This window comes from Apus apus, chromosome 1 (assembly GCF_020740795.1).
Source record: "Apus apus isolate bApuApu2 chromosome 1, bApuApu2.pri.cur, whole genome shotgun sequence".
Lineage (NCBI taxonomy): Eukaryota > Metazoa > Chordata > Aves > Apodiformes > Apodidae > Apus > Apus apus.
In genome coordinates this window covers 1,084,920-1,100,353 of record NC_067282.1, presented here as the reverse complement: position 1 = coordinate 1,100,353, position 15,434 = coordinate 1,084,920, and the positions used below count along the sequence as shown (strand labels likewise).

At 52.7% G+C, this 15,434-nt stretch overlaps 1 protein-coding gene across 2 annotated transcripts; it reads left to right on the top strand.

Moving 5' to 3' along the window:
• Nucleotides 1-5,378: 5,378 nt before the first annotated feature.
• On the top strand, nucleotides 5,379-15,008 carry MRPL48 (mitochondrial ribosomal protein L48). 2 transcript variants are annotated; one of them, XM_051608797.1, is made up of 8 exons: nucleotides 5,379-5,455; nucleotides 6,781-6,833; nucleotides 7,254-7,291; nucleotides 8,812-8,897; nucleotides 10,291-10,463; nucleotides 12,302-12,404; nucleotides 12,891-12,980; nucleotides 14,769-15,008. In XM_051608797.1, the coding sequence occupies exons 1-8, from the start codon at nucleotides 5,435-5,437 to the stop codon at nucleotides 14,841-14,843; spliced, it is 639 nt and encodes a 212-aa protein (XP_051464757.1). In that variant the 5' UTR covers nucleotides 5,379-5,434; the 3' UTR covers nucleotides 14,844-15,008. The 2 variants fall into 2 exon arrangements, with proteins under 2 accessions (XP_051464757.1, XP_051464758.1); XM_051608798.1 differs by having other exon boundaries at nucleotides 5,395-5,455; nucleotides 10,291-10,415.
• Nucleotides 15,009-15,434: the final 426 nt, after the last annotated feature.

Here is a 15,434-nt window from a genome sequence, read left to right as displayed (position 1 = left end):
GAAAGATGGGGACACAGTTTTTATCAGGGCCTGTTGTGATAGGCCAAGCAGTGATAGTTTTAAATCAAAAGAGGGGAGATTCAGGCTGGATCTAAGGAAGATGTTTTTTATGCTGAGGGTGATGAAGCACTGGTACAGGTTGTCCAGAGAGGTGGTAGATGTCCCATTCCTGGAAACATTCCAAGTCAGGTTGGATGGGGATCTGAAAGACCTGAGCTAGTTGAAGATGTTTCTGCTCATGGCAGAAAAGTTGGACTAGAAGAGCTTTAAAGGTCCCTTCCAACCCAAACCATTCTGTGATTCTATGAAAAAGAACTGGAGACTTTCAGGCAGTGGATCTCAGCTCTTCTTAGACATCTTTGCTCCTCCAGACCCCACGATAGAGAGCAGATTGAGAAGGGGCAGGGAGCCTGCAACAACCTTCGGTGTAGGTGGCAAACCACTCCAGCATCACCTCTGCCAGCACTTGTGCTGTGCACCACCCTGGGTCCCCGATGGGGCACATCCAGCTACATGATGGGATGAGAAAAATCTGCAGTGAAGCAAAAAAAGATGGATTCAATAATCCCTGCAGCAAGGCCCAGCCTTCTCAGCAGCCAGGGATGCTTTGAGAAGGAAGAAGAGCTCCCTGCTTCTTTTTAGCACGGTACAGAAAAGGAGTGGTTTGGGTTTCTGCAGCTGAAGGGGAAACAGCACCTTTGCTTCTTTATCTAAATGTCACAAAAAGGCAGGTTGTGCTCCTGCAAAGAGGGATTCTGGCTGTGAAATGATTCATTAGTCAAAAGAAAGGCCCAGCGAGGGCTGGTGGCCTGGGAGCTGAGGCTGAGGCACATTCAGATTGGAAAGAAGATCCACGTTTATATCAGAGAGGGTGCTCAGCCAGCAGAACAAGCTGCCAAGAGCAGCACTATCTTTGTATCCAGGGAGAATCAAGAGCAGGAGCTTTTATGAGAATGATGCTTTCATTGAAACAGGAGAGATCTGCTTCTATACAGCTGGAAGTCAGCGGAAATCTGTAGGCTGCAATGCTCAGGAGACCAAATTATGTGATTTAACAGTCCCTTTTGGCCTTAAAATACATCCATCTATGAAGAGATGGACTTGTTTTTTACCAAGACCTGTAGGATGGTCATAGGGAGGGGGATTGCTGAAATCATGGAATGGTTTGGGTTGGAAGGGACCTTGAAGATCATCTGTTTCCAACCCCCCTGCATGGGCAGGGACACCTCCCAGCAGCCCAGGCTGCTCCAAGCCCCATCCAACCTGCCCTTCAACACTGCCAGGGATGGGGCAGCCACAGCTTCCCTGGGCAACATGGGCCAGGCTCTCCCCACCCTCACAGCACAGAATTTCAAAGTTCATGGGAGGAGAAGCCCTGCTTTCTTGGAACAGGGAGTCTTAGCCTGGCTCAGACTCCCACAGTGTTCCTTGCTGGAAGCACCCTGGAGTTATCAAACCAGCGTCATCGCCAGGACAGCCCTGCCCGGGGCTCCTGAGGTGAGATCAAAGGGCAGGTACAACATCATCTGTCCCATGTGAGCTGCTCTGTCACGACCAGGGAGTGCCACAAAGACAGCTCAGAGCTGGGAGACCGTGTCCTTGTAAAGAGTGGAGGAGAGGGCAAAGGTGTCACAGGATCACTCTGGTTGGAAAAGCCCTTCAGGATCATCAAGTCCAACCACTACCCTAACTCTGCCACATCCACCACTAAACCCTGTCCCCTGGCACCACGTCTGTCTTCTTAGATGTCTCCAGGGATGGTGGCTCAACCACCTCCTCAGGCAGCCTGGATCACCAAGTCCAACTCCTGCCCAGAACAGGACAACCCCAAAGTTCACACCATGTCCCTGAGGGTGCTGGAAATGGTGGCAGAGATCCCCTCTGCTTCCTCCACAGCAGGAGACAGCACAGCCCTGGGCATGGCACAGAGTCTGCCCCAGCTCTTCTGTTGGGCAAACCTTGTCCTCTCATGGTCCTTTTTCCCCCCCTCCATACACCAGATTGCCAGGGAGGGTGAACATCTGGGGTGTCAGGAACTCCAGGCACTCAGAAAAGCAGGACAAGGCTTGGCAGGGTGGATCATAGAGCAGGAATCAAACACGTGAGTCTGGGCTGCAGTGGAGGAGACCTGCCACGTCAAGGAGCACAGATGAACTGGAGAGTCCATCACCAGCCCTGACAGCTCCAGCCAGAAGTAATCAGGGCAGTGATCAGCCAGCAGAGCTGCTAATCCCAAAATCAAGCTGCCAGGCAGGACAGCTCTTAAGATGGGGGCTCAGGGAAGCAGGTGGGAGCATCTGCCATGCAAGAAGGGGAAAATTTAGGGCAGGTGGGAGAGAAGAGAGTGGGGAAGGGCCCAGGAGAAATGAAGGTTTGTATTGGAGATGGCCTAGTGAAGAGGAGAGTGGGTGACACGGGAGGAGGCAGTCTGCAATGGGATGGGTTTTCCCAAGCCAACTCCAGACTGACAAGTTTCAGGGGCACAGAGCCACCCAGTGCCCACCTCTTACCATCCCAGTCTGCCAGGGTGGTGCCCACCTTCTCTCCCACTGGGAAATACATGCTGCAGATCAGGGACGCCCCTGTCATTCCATCCTTCCTACAGTCTTCCCACTTAAAGTTTAGGAAAGTGCTTCCAGACAGCAGCTGGGACCAAAGTGGTGGCTGTAGGGCAGGATTCACTCTGTCCCCAGAGGGAGCAGCCAGCTGCTGAATGAAAAGCTTGTCTTTGCTCCCCCCACAAGCTGAAAGCTCGCCAGCTGTGGGGCCCAAAACACTTCATGCTGACACATTGCTTCATTTTCAAGCCCCTTGGTGGCCTGCCAGCGTGGACACAGCTGACCCTGGGCCATTCCACATCAGCTGACTACAGGGTAAGGTCCAGCCCTGCCTCTGACCACTGCAAAAAACACCCCCTCTGCAGTGCTTGTGCCAGGCAACAGGGCCAAACCAGTACCACCCTAAGACAGCTCCTGAAACACAAGCAGAGAGACTACAGTTAGGTAGGGGACATTGTTATTTCTTGCAGGTTTGTACAAAGCTCAGAGCTTGGCACCTTCCCATCAAACACCCCAAAAGTGATTATTCATGACATATTTATACACACATCTATAGAGTTAGTAAGTTTCCCAGTCCATCCTCCTTACAGTGATTGGTTAGTGATGAACATATAGTTATGATCTTGTACTCACCAACAAGGAAGGGCTGGTTGAAGTGGTGATGGTCAATGGCAGCCTTGGCTGCAGTGATCACGAGATGGTGGAGTTCAGGATCCTGTGTGGGAGGAACAGAACACCCAGCAGGACCATAACCCTGGGCTTCTGCAGGGCCAGCTTTGGCCTCTTCAATCAATTATTGAGACAAGTCCCATGGGACATGGTACTAGATGGTAAAGGGGCTTGAGATAGTTGGTCAACATTCAAGGACCCCTTCTCCCAAGCTCAGGATCAGAGCATCCCAATGGGTAGGAAATCAAGTAAGGGAGCCAGGAGACCTGCATGGTTAAACAAGGAGCTGCTGGGCAAACTCAAGTGGGAAAGGAGAATCTATGGATCATGGAAGGAGGGGCTGGCCACTTGGGAGGAATATAGGGCTGTTGCCAGAGGATGTAGGGAGGCAATTAGGAAAGCTAAGGCCTCCTTGGAACTAAACCTTGCTAGTGAGGTCAAAGACAACAGAAAGGGCTTCTTCAGATACTTTGCAGATAGAACTAACACCAGAGGCAATACAGGGCACAGCTGAGTGAGGTGGGTGCCCTGGAGACAGAGGATATAAAGAATGCAGAGGTACTGATGCTTTCTTTGCCTCTGTCTTTACTCCTGCAGACTCTCCCCAGGAGCCCCAGATCCCTAAAGCCCCAGAAGGAGCCAGGATGAAGGAGGAGTTTGCCTTGGTAGATGAGGATTGGGTTAGGAATCAGTTAAGCAATCTGGACATCCATAAATCCATAGGTCTGGATGGAATACACCCGTGGGTGCTGAGGGAGCTGGTGGAGGTCATTGCTGGGCCACTCTCTGTAATTTCTGGTAAGTAGTGGGCAACAGGAGAGGTGCCTGAGGACTGGAGGATAGCAAATGTCACTCCAATCTACAAGAAGGGCAAGAAGGAGGACCCGGGTAACTATAGACCAGTCAGCCTCACCTGGAAAGGTGATGGAACAACTTGTTCTGGGCGCTATCTTTAGGCATATCAAGGATGAGGGGGTCATTAGGAGCAGTCAACATGGTTTTACCAAGGGTAAGTCATGTTTGACTAACCTTATAGCCTTCTACGAGGAAGTAACCAGGTGGATAGATGACGGTAGGGCAGTAGATGTGGTTTATCTTGATTTCAGTAAAGCATTTGACACTGTTTCCCACAGCATCCTCGTAGGTAAGCTGAGGAAGCGTGCTCTTGATGATCAGGCAGTGAGGTGGGTCATGAACTGGTTGAAAGGACGAAGCCAGAGAGCTGTGGTCAATGGGACAGAATCCAGTTGGAGGCCTGTGACCAGTGGAGTCCCTCAGGGGTGGGTACTGGGACTGTGCTGTTCAATATCTTCATCAGGGACCTGGATGAGGGAACAGAGTGTGGCCTCAGCAAGTTTGCTGGTGACACTGAACTGGGAGGGGTGGCTGGCACACCAGAAGGCTGTGCTGCCAGTCAGTGACACCTGGACAGGCTGGAGAGCTGGGTGGGGAGAAACATGATGAAATCCAATGAGGGCAAGTGCAGAGTCTTGTATCTGGGGGAGAACAAGCCCAGGTACCAGTATAGGTTGGGGGCTGAGCTGCTGGAGAGCAGGGTAGGAGAAAGGGACCTGGGGGTCCTGGTGGACAGGAGGATGACATGAGTTAGGAAGGGGGTGGTTAGTGGGGGTAGTTAGTAGGTGAAGGGAGGTTCTCCTGCCCCTCTGTTCTGCCTTGGTGAGGCCACATCTGGAGTATTGTGCCCAGTTCTGGGCCCCTCAGTTCAAGGACAGGGAGCTGCAGGAGAGAGCCCAGCGCAGGGCGGCAGGGATGCTGGGGCAGGGCTCTCCATCCCGGGGCAGGGCTCTCCATCCCGGGGCAGGGCTCTCCATCCCGGGGCCGGAGGGAGCTGCCCGAGCGCCCCTCACCCGCAGCCCCCGCCCCGACATGGCGGGCCGGGCCGGGCCGGGCCGGGCGCGAGATGGCGGCGCCGCCGGGCGGGGGCTGCGGGTTCGGGCTGCGGGTTCGGGCTGCGGGTTCGGGCTGCGGGGCTCGCCCGCCCCCTCCTGCAGGAGAGCGGGGCACTAAAACCAGCGGGGTGTTGAATAAATTGTGGGGGGGGGGAAGGGTGTGTGCGTGTCCCCCCGCGGTGAGCGGAACGCGGGGAAGGGAGGCGCGGGGAGCCGGGGGAAGGGAGAGCACCGGGGCGGGAAGGGAAGGAAGGGCGGGCTCGGAGCGGCGGACGCGGCTCCGGGCCGGGCGAGGGGATGAGCGCGGTGCTGCCCGCGGTACCGGGGGTGCAGGGGGGCTGTGGGGGCTGAGAGGGGCTGTGGGGGGGCTGAGAGGGGCTGTGGGGGCTGAGAGGGTCTGAGAGGGGCTGTGGGGGCTGAGAGGGTCTGAGAGGGGCTGTGGGGGCTGAGAGGGGCTGTGGGGGGGCTGAGAGGGGCTGTGGGGGGGCCCAGAGGGGCTGTGGGGGGGGTCTGAGAGGGGCTGTGGGGGGCTGGGAGGGGGTGTGGGGGGGGCTGTGAGGGGCCCAGAGGGGCTGTGGGGGGCCTGAGAGGGGCTGTGGGGGGGGTCTGAGAGGGGCTGTGGGGGGCTGGGAGGGGGTGTGGGGGGGGCTGAGAGGGGCTGTGGGGGGCTGAGAGGGGCTGGGGGGGTGTCTGAGAGGGGCTGTGGGGGCCCCAGAGGGGCTGTGGGGGGCCTGAGAGGGGCTGTGGGGGCACCAAGAGCGGCCCGGGGGGGGACACAGTCCCAGCCTCGGGGAAGGGGCAGGCCCAGGGCCGGGGTGAGGAGGGACAGGCCTGGCGCTAGAAGCAGGGAACAGGCCCGGTCCAGCCTTGGTTTTGGGAGAGGACAAGCTCGACCTGGCTCTGGGATTGTTTGGGTATTTTTTTTAGGGGGGAAGAGAGTGTCTTTTGCGGAGACACAGGCCTGACCCTGAGTTAATGCCCTGGGTCTCCTTCCCTCCTTTGCCTGGACACACCTCAGGGACCCCTCCAGTGGCACAGGGTCCCTGTCCTGTCCTGTCACATCCCTTGGGAACCTGCTGCTCCCTGGTTCTCCCTGTTCATCACACCCTGGGGACATCTGTCCATGCTGCAGCTGACAGAGGGTGGTGGCAGTCAAGCCCTTTGCTTTATTTTGGTGATGGGTGAACTGTGTTTTCTTCCATCTGTGCAGAGCTGGAACAAGCACAAGGGTTGTTGGTGCAGCTGTTGAAACCTGAAAGGGGTGGGATGGTGTGAGGGATGAATATAACCTGTAAGCAAGGGGAGGAGGGGCTCCAGCATGTGGGGTCCTGAAGCAAAGCGAGGTGGTGCATGAGAATGTTCCTGCAGCCCCTGCCCATGCTGGGGGGTTGGAACTAGATGATCTTTAAGGTCACTTCCAACTCAAACCATTTCATGATCTTCCTCCTCCTTCCCCCCTTTCCTCTGTGTTGTGGTGATATTCTGGGAAGTGACAGTGGCTGGAGACTGTGGAGAGGTTGGGTTATTGGTACATTTAGAGGGTCTTGGGTCTTGTTCCCACGGCTGTGTTCTGGGAAGTGCTGGTGGAAACTCGCTGAGATCTGCTGTCCTGTTTGCATTTTGCCTGTGGTGGCTCGTTGCAGGTGCTGTGCTTGAGGAAGGGAGCGTGGCTGAAGCAGGTGCTCGTGCTCAGCAGGTGAGTGGTCTGAAATCAGTGTGTAAAACACAGTGTGAGGCATCAAAATCTGAGCATACAACTGAGCAACCTGCTCCACTTGCAGCTGAGTCCCTTCTCATTGCACGTGGGGTTGGATTAAATGATTTTGGAAGGCCCCTCCCAACCTGAACTGTCCTGTGATTCTATGAAAAACTTCTACTGACAGTGTCAGAAAACATATAAGTTATGTTATGACAAAAGAACTTTTTACCAACCAAAATCTTGGAGCTGAAGGGGCTGTAGGGGGTGGAATAAAGAAAATCTCTTTGCTGACAGGACCTGTCTGTGTCTGAGGGACTTGGAGAGTGAGCCTTTGTTTAGGAGCAGTGCCCAGATACTGTTGTGTTTTCAGCAGTGGGTGAAATCAGAGCTTTTAACGATGCTCTTTGTTTCCTACAGTGCTGCAACACACAGAGAAAGCCTTCTGGGTGCTGCAGGTAAGGCCTCTTATTAACCCAATGCAAAGCAGAACTTCATTTACCCCAAATAAATAATACCCATTTCAGCATTTCTGTTTCCTTTTAAGTTGTTTTAGCCAATACTGGGCTGGTTACACCTGAGCTCTTCCACCTCCATGCCTTTTTTTCTAACCCTTTCTTCTGTTTCCCTGTTCTTGGAGTGACACCAGCTAGGTGCCATTTGCTATATTAGTGTCCAGGAACTGAGTTACACCCCCGTGAGGTCCCATTTTAACATTTATTGAGTTGCTGTCACAATTTAAATCAGAGTTTGATTTTGATGTGGAGGCAAAATGTAACTGTGGGGCTTAGATCCTTGGTGTTTCAGTTTTTCTTTGCTGTTTTGAGCTTCGCTTATTAAAATGAGAGTTATTGAGGGTTTTCTTGTACCCTGGAGAAGGAAGTATAAAAGCTGATATCCTTTTGATTTGGCTTCTTAGCACAAGAATATTTGAACAGGACTGGATGGAAAGTTAAGTGGGGCTCAGATCCATCACACTAGTGTGTCACACAAGAGGAGACAGATGTAGCATTCCATCAATATCCTCAGCATCCACCTGTGCTGACAAGTCTTGCCTTTTTTGTTTGTTTGCTTGAGAATTCACCTGGGAACTTTTAATCTCTTCCTTCCTTATTTGTTGCTAAACTGAACCAACTGTGAATGACATGAGGAAGCAGTGTGCGCTTGCAGCCCAGAGGCCAGTTGTGTCCTGGGCTGCATCACAAGAAGTGGGGCCAGCAGGGCCAGGGAGGGGATTCTGCCCCTCTGCTCTGCTCTGGTGAGACCCCCTGGAGTATTGTGTCCAGCTCTGGAGCCCTCAGCACAGTAGAGACATGGAGCTGTTGGAGAGAGGCCAGAGAAGGACCATGGAGATGATGGGAGGGCTGGAGCAGCTCTGCTCTGGAGCCAGGCTGGGAGAGCTGGGGTGTTCAGCCTGGAGAAGAGAAGGCTCCAGGGAGACCTGAGAGCACCTTCCAGTGCCTGAAGGGGCTCCAGGAAAGCTGGGGAGGGGCTTGGGACAAGGGCAGAGAGGGATGGGAACAGGGGGAATGGCCTTAAAGTAGAGCAGGGGAGATTCAGGCTGGGTATCAGGAAGAAGGTCTTTACACCGAGGGTGGTGAAGCTCTAGAACAGGCTGCCCAGAGAGGTGGTGGAGGCCCCATCCTGGAAACATTCAGGGTCAGGCTTGATCAGGCTCTGAGCAACCTGAGCTAGTCAAAAAGGTCCCTGTGCACTGCTGGGGGGGGCTGGATTAGATGACCTTTAAAGGTCCCTTCCAGCCCCCCACATTCTGTCAGCCTGGTGGTTCTCCCTGGCAGGGTTTGCTGTGCTGCACAGGCAGACACCCACCTTACCTTTCCCTCCCATCAAAAAAAAGCTGAGGACAAATCCTTGCCTCCAGTGTGGATTTTGGGGTCTGGAAACACCCAGATACTTGTTGAGTGAAGGGCTGTTCTGCTGTTCAGGTGGAAACATGTTGGTTCTGCTTTGGTTTCAGGTGATGCACTCGTGAGTTGCCACAGACACTACAAATCCCGACCTACGCACGGGATCGGGAGGTTTAAATACCTGCTCCCCAAGGAGGTAGGCATCACAGCTCCCCTGCTCTGCCTGCTTTCAGCTGACTCATCTCTTCACAGCCTGATTTAAATGTTGAATGGCTGATGAATCATATCAAAAAGGAATAATGTAATGGTTTACTGCTGCTTTTCTTGGTAGAGTGTTATGTCACATGAAGTACCTGCTCCCAACTCAGCATAAACACTTTCTTGTCCAGTGTGTTCTTTTTTTAGCTTAATAAGTGATTTGGGGAGGGAGGAATCATAGAATGGTTTGGGTTGGAAGGGACCTTAAAGATGATCTAGTTCCAACCCCCCTGTATGGTCAGGGACACCTCCCAGCAGCCCAGGCTGCTCCAAGCCCATCCAGCCTGCCCTTCAACACTGCCAGGGAGGGGGCAAATCTCTTCCTGATGCTGACTTTAAGACCCCAACTTCAAATTATTGCAGGATTTTGTAAGCAGGTCTTATTTGCATTTTTACACTTCTTACATTCCCTGAAATTTGGAAAGAGAACAAGTTTGTAGAAGGAGGAAACAATATCTCATCTAGGCAGCTGCCTGGAAGGCAGGAACTGAAATAAAAAGCAGTTTGTTTTCTACTGCTTGGTTTCTTCTGGAAGGAATTAATCATGATATGCATGTGTTTTCTCTGTGACTTCTGTGGTGCTGCCATTCAAGAACTGAACTGTTCAACTGGAGAATATCTGTTAGATAATGTCATCCCAGTTCTGTAGTTGGGGACAGTTGAGTGCAGATCATAGAGTCATAGAATCCCAGGATGCCAGGTTGGAAGGGACCTCAAGGACCATCTTCCAGGCCTTACTCCAGTTGATAGGAGGTGGGTCAGCACCCTGTCAAGCTGAGACTTCAAACTGCCCAATGTGGGGGAATCCACCACTTCCCTTGGGAGACTGTTCCAATGTTGGACTGTCCTGATGGGGAAACATTTCCCTCTTGTGCCAATGGGAATCTCCCCAGGAGCAACTTGTGCCCATGACCCCTTGTCTTTTCCATGGGACTCCTTGTCAACAGGGAGTCTCCATCTTCTTGGGAGCCCCCCTTTAAGGACTGGAACATGGTGATAAGGTCTCCCTGAAGCCTTCTCTTCTCCAGGCTGAACAAGCCCAGTGTTCTCAGCTTCTCCTCATCTGGCAGGTCCCCCAGTCCTCTGATCATCCTTGTGGCCCTGCTCTGGACCCTCTCCAACCTGCTCCTGTAGAGCAGGGATCAAAACTGAACACAGCACTTCAGGTGTGGTCTAACAAGCTGGGATCTGTTCAACATAGTTCAGGAAACCTTTGTCACAGGAAAATATCCTGGCACAGTCCCCTGGGTGGGCAGGAGTTAACATCTTTTATTTCCAGTTCTGCTCCAAGCAGCTGTGCTTTCTGTTTTCTCATTCTTTTATAATAACAGGTTCCAAAGAAGAAAAAGGATAAAGTACAGATGAAAGAGATAAATGTTGGGACTGAACATGAATATGGTGATGTCAACATCCAGATGACTTCCTATGACATGTGTCTCGTGGAGCACTTTGCTCGGTATGTGCATAAACTCTGCAACCGGCTCCGCATCAGAGTGAACGAAAGGTGAGAGGAGCACAGCTCTGTTTGTCATCCCTTGCAGCCACCTGGCATTGGAGTCATAGAATGGAATCATAGAACTGTTTGGCTTGGAAAAGACCTTTCAGATCATCAAGTCCAACTGCTAACTCAGCACAGCCAGGGCCACCACTGCCCCATGTTCCTCAGCAACACATCTTCAGGGCTTGGAAACCCCTCCAGGGATGGGGACTCCCCCCTGCCCTGGGCAGCCTGGGCCAGGCCCTGACAGCCCTTGCCAGGAAGGAATTGTTCCCCAGATCCAACCTCAGCCTCCCCTGGCACAACTTGAGGCCGTTCCCTCTGGTCCTGTCGCTTGTTCCTGGGGAGCAGAGCCCGACCCCCCTGGCTCCAACCTCTCAGGCAGCTGCAGAGCCAGCAGGTCTCCCCTCAGCCTCCTTTGCTCCAGGCTGGACACCCCCAGCTCCCTCAGCTGCTCCTCACAAGTTCTCCAGCCCCTTCTCCTTCTGCTCCAGCCCCTTCCCCAGCTCCCTTGCCCTTCTCTGGACACTTCAGCTCCTCAATGTCTTTGATACCTTGAGGACAAAAGCACAATCTGATCTCTCTGATAGATTCTCACATGTAAATCCAGTTCTTCTGTCATCTGCCTGGTGTTCTCTCTTGCTATGTCTGTTCAGTTTTGCTTGCTTCATTGGTATTGGGAAGGCTGAAATGCACTGACTGAACAGATTGTAGAATCCCTGACTGGTTTGAGTTGGAAGGGACCTCAAAGATCATCTAATTCCAGCCCCTCAACCCCCCTGCATGGGCAGGGACACCTCCCACCAGCCCAGGCTGCTCCAAGCCCCATCCAACCTGCCCTTCAACACTGCCAGGGATGGGGCAGCCACAGCTTCTCTGGGCACCCTGGGCCAGGGTCTCCCCACCCTCACAGCCCAGAATTTCTTTCTGATGTCCAACCTAAATCTCCCCTCTTCCAGCTTTAATCCATCACCCCGTGTCCTTCCATATAAGCCCTTGTCCCAAGTCCCTCCCCAGCTTTCCTGGAGCCCTTTCAGGCACTGGAAGGCTGCCATGAGGTGTCTCTGGAAGGAGGGAACATTCCACCAAAATACAGGTTTAGGGACAATTTGCCCTGTGAGTTATCTGATTATTCCTGCTTACACAAAACAAAGATTAGAGCAGCCTTAGTGTGACTGAGGTTTTAGAAATAGTGACCAGGAAATTCAAACCTGTCATTCCCAAATGCACTGAACTCATTCAACAAAGATACTAGTAAAGCCTTGGGATGCAGAGATCAGTATGTACAGAAAGAAATTATTTGGCCTTTAAGAGCAAAAATTAGAGTGCAGAAGGTGGAGATCAGGCTGTAGCCTGTTGATAGTGATGCTGTGCAGCTGGGGATGTGGAGGTCTCTGGAGTAATGCCAGCCAGAGAGCAGAACCTGATCCCCTGCCTGATCATGTTCTTGCTAAATCCAGAGAGGAAAATGATGTCTTTTGAGTGGTGCTTTGCAGCACTTGATTTTAGCTCTCTTCCTGATTAACAGATTACAAATTCAGTCAGAACTGTTGCTTTAAAGCTCTCCTTCAGCTGTAAAGAAATGGAAGAGTTCTCAGGCTGGTGTTTGTAGCTGAACCAGGCTTTTGCTGGCAGTAGCTCTGCAAACTTCTGCTTTATCTCCTTCCAGTAAAACACATGGCCTCTGCCAGTGCTTGATTTGCAAGATACATTGTTTGCATAATTAATTTCTCATGAAAATTTCATCTCCTTCCATATTCTGTGCTGCTGGAGGTTGATTCATTCCTGTGAAGTAGTGCAAATCTATCCTCCCTGTCCTAAACTCTGACCTGTGGTTCCTGCAGCTATGCCATGCCCACCAAAACCAATGAACTGCTCTACTTGGAAGAGAAGGGTTCCAAAATGCAGCTGGATGCCATCCTCACTACTCATCAGAGGGTTGTCCAGGTAGGAGCTGCTGTTTCCTATCTCAGGCTGAAACAACAGTCCCTTCAACAAATGAAAGGCATAAATTGAAGCACAATGAAGTCTTAATTAGATTTATTGTTAAAGGTTACTTGAGAAGTAGAAGCAGAAGGGTTCTTGAGTTCTGTATTTCAGCCAGATTTATTCACACAATGGTTTGGGTTGGAAGGGACCTTAAAGACCATCTAGATCCAACCCCCTGCATGGGCAGGGACACCTCCCAGCAGCCCAGGCTGCTCCAAGCCCCATCCAACCTGCCCTTCAACACTGCCAGGGATGGGGCAGCCACAGCTTCCCTGGGCAACCTGGGCCAGGGTCTCACCACCCTCACCCTAAAGAATCTCTTCCTAATGTCCAGCCTAAATCTCCCCTCCTCCAGTTTTAATCCTTTCCCCCTTGTCATCAGTACAATGAGTCCCTGCTGGATGTGGTGCTCTGCTCCTGCAGCACTTTCATTTCTTCTTCCAGATCAGTGGTTTGAGCTCAACGTTTGCTCCGATCCTCCTGGAAATCATTCAGAGCAACCAGCCCGAAGGGGTCCATCTGTTGGTGAAAGAGGTAGGTGTCATGTTATCAAGGCCTTTGCATTTAGGAAGCAGATTCAGTGCATGACATGAATTTGCTTTGAAAATACAAACCTGGGCCTGAGGCAGCTGCCTAAACTTCCTGGATCTCCCAGAACCAGGCCCTCACTTGGTCTATCAAAACCCATTATCTTAAATTCTTGTGAGTGTTTCATTTTCCATTTAGCCTCCTACAGTTAGTGCCACAGAAGATCCCTTCCCAGCCAGTCCCCTACATCCACAGGGGATGGCAGGTTGCAAGTTGCTTTTCTTTGCTGCTGCAGATTCCCCATGATGCAGAAGGGAACCTTTTCCTTCAGCAGCACTTCACCTATCAGGGAATCACCAGGAACTTCATGGAACAGCTGGAGAGACTAGAAACCCAAATGCTGTCCCCTGCTTTCATGGACTTTGTTCTGGGAGGGCTTCAGCTTGTTTTCTGCAAAAAGGCCCAACAGTTTTCTCAGCTCTGAGGACTTCAGGACAGAACTCCACTCACTGGTGGACCAGACATGAGAAGATATTTAAACTTCTGTCACTTTACAGTCAGACAGAACAGTCCCAGGAGGTCCTTTTTATTTCAGGGAGTCAAAAGATTTTTGTAGCTGGAAAGGGAAGGCAGCCCAGTAAATTCACACATGAAAACACAGTTGGGTTCTTAAGTGGCCTTTGAAGAATGTTTAGTTATCTCCAGCTCTGCAAAGCCAGAAGGAGTATGGGAGAAGGTCTCTTGAGTCCAGCAATCTCCTCTGCTTTGGTCACAGCTCCATCTCTGCCCTAGGGCTGCCATTTCCTTTTTTAATTCTTGGCTGATGGCTTTGTCTCTGGAGGGAGGACTGTGACCTTGTGCCACCTGCAAAGTCATTGCAGGCTGAGAGAGCTGGGGTGTTCAGCCTGGAGAAAAGAAGGCTCCAGGGAGACCTGAGAGCACCTTCCAGGGCCTGAAGGGGCTCCAGGAAAGCTGGGGAGGGGCTTGGGACAAGGGCAGGGAGGGCTGGGAGCAGGGGGAAGGGTTTCCAGCTGGCAGAGGGAGCTGGAGCTGAGATGTGAGGGAGAAATTCTGGGCTGTGAGGGTGGGGAGAGCCTGGCCCAGGTTGCCCAGGGAAGCTGTGGCTGCCCCATCCCTGGCAGTGTTGAAGGGCAGGTTGGATGGGGCTTGGAGCAGCCTGGGCTGCTGGGAGGTGTCCCTGCCCATGCAGGGGGGTTGGAACCAGATGATCTTTAAGGTCCTTCCAACCCAAACCCGGCTGTGATTCTGTGATGTCAGAAGCCTTGTGGAGAGACCCAGGCTGGCAGTGCAGAAGAATGATGAAAGCTTGGGGATGCCCCAGCCAAGTTCTGGAGGAAGTGGCAGGTTTCCTCAAGAAAGTAGATGCTACAGCAATAGGCAGTGGCAGATCTGAGGGTGTCCAGTTGACTTACTGAGCACAAGCTCACTCCTCCCACAGCCAGGTGAGGAGGAGCCTACAAGGCTCCCTGGGGTGTCTGGCTGCCACCCTGCCTGGCTGCCCTCTGTGCTTCACCCCCAGCAGCTGCTCCAGAGCCTGGATGGCAGAGAGGAGGCTCAGAGCTCTGCCACCACCTGCCAGGCTGAGCTGCCCACGAGATCCCAGCCCACAGTGACTTTCCAGAGGGCTTTCCCACTCCCTGGGCTCAGTGGACACTGAAGTCTTTCATTTTTCTACTCTGAAGTGTTTCCCTTTGGGAGAAGGTTTGTTTTCCTCTTGATTTCAAAGAGTACTCAAGAGATTATTCTGGTGATTTTCTTCCCCTCCCTCCACAGCACACAGAAGCTGATTTCAAGAGCAGGTTGAAGTCTCGGCCAGAACTGGAAGAGCTGCTGGCACAGATGAGCTGAAGAATGTTCTGTCCACTTCACAGCCACCCCTGGGACATGGAGGCTTCTCCTCCTTTTGGCTGCTCAACAAGGTGACATCACCAGCACCATGCTGATCATTTGGTGAACTGCAGACACTTCCACTGTTGTCAGGCAGCTTGTCTTAATAAAGATACATCAAAATCATTTGGGTTGGGAAAGACCTTTAAGATCCTCCAGCCCAACCCCTCCCCCAGCCCTGCCAAGGCCACCCCTGCCCCGTGTCCCTCAGCACCATCTCCAGGGCTTGGAAACCCCTCCAGGGATGGGGACTCCCCCCTGCCCTGGGCAGCCTGGGCCAGGCCCTGACAACCCTTGCCAGGAAGGAATTGTTCCCCAGATCCAACCTCAACCTCCCCTGGCACAACTTGAGGCCGTTTCCTCCTCATCCTTCATGAACTGGGGAGCCCAGAACTGGTCCCAGTTCTCCAGAGGTGTCCCCCCCAGGGCAGAGCGGAGGGGCAGGAGAACCTCCCTGACCTGCTGCCCACGCTTTTCTTGATGCCCCCAGGAGACCACGGGCTTTTTTGGCCACCAGGACACAAGGCTGGCTCCTGGTCACCCTGCTGCCCA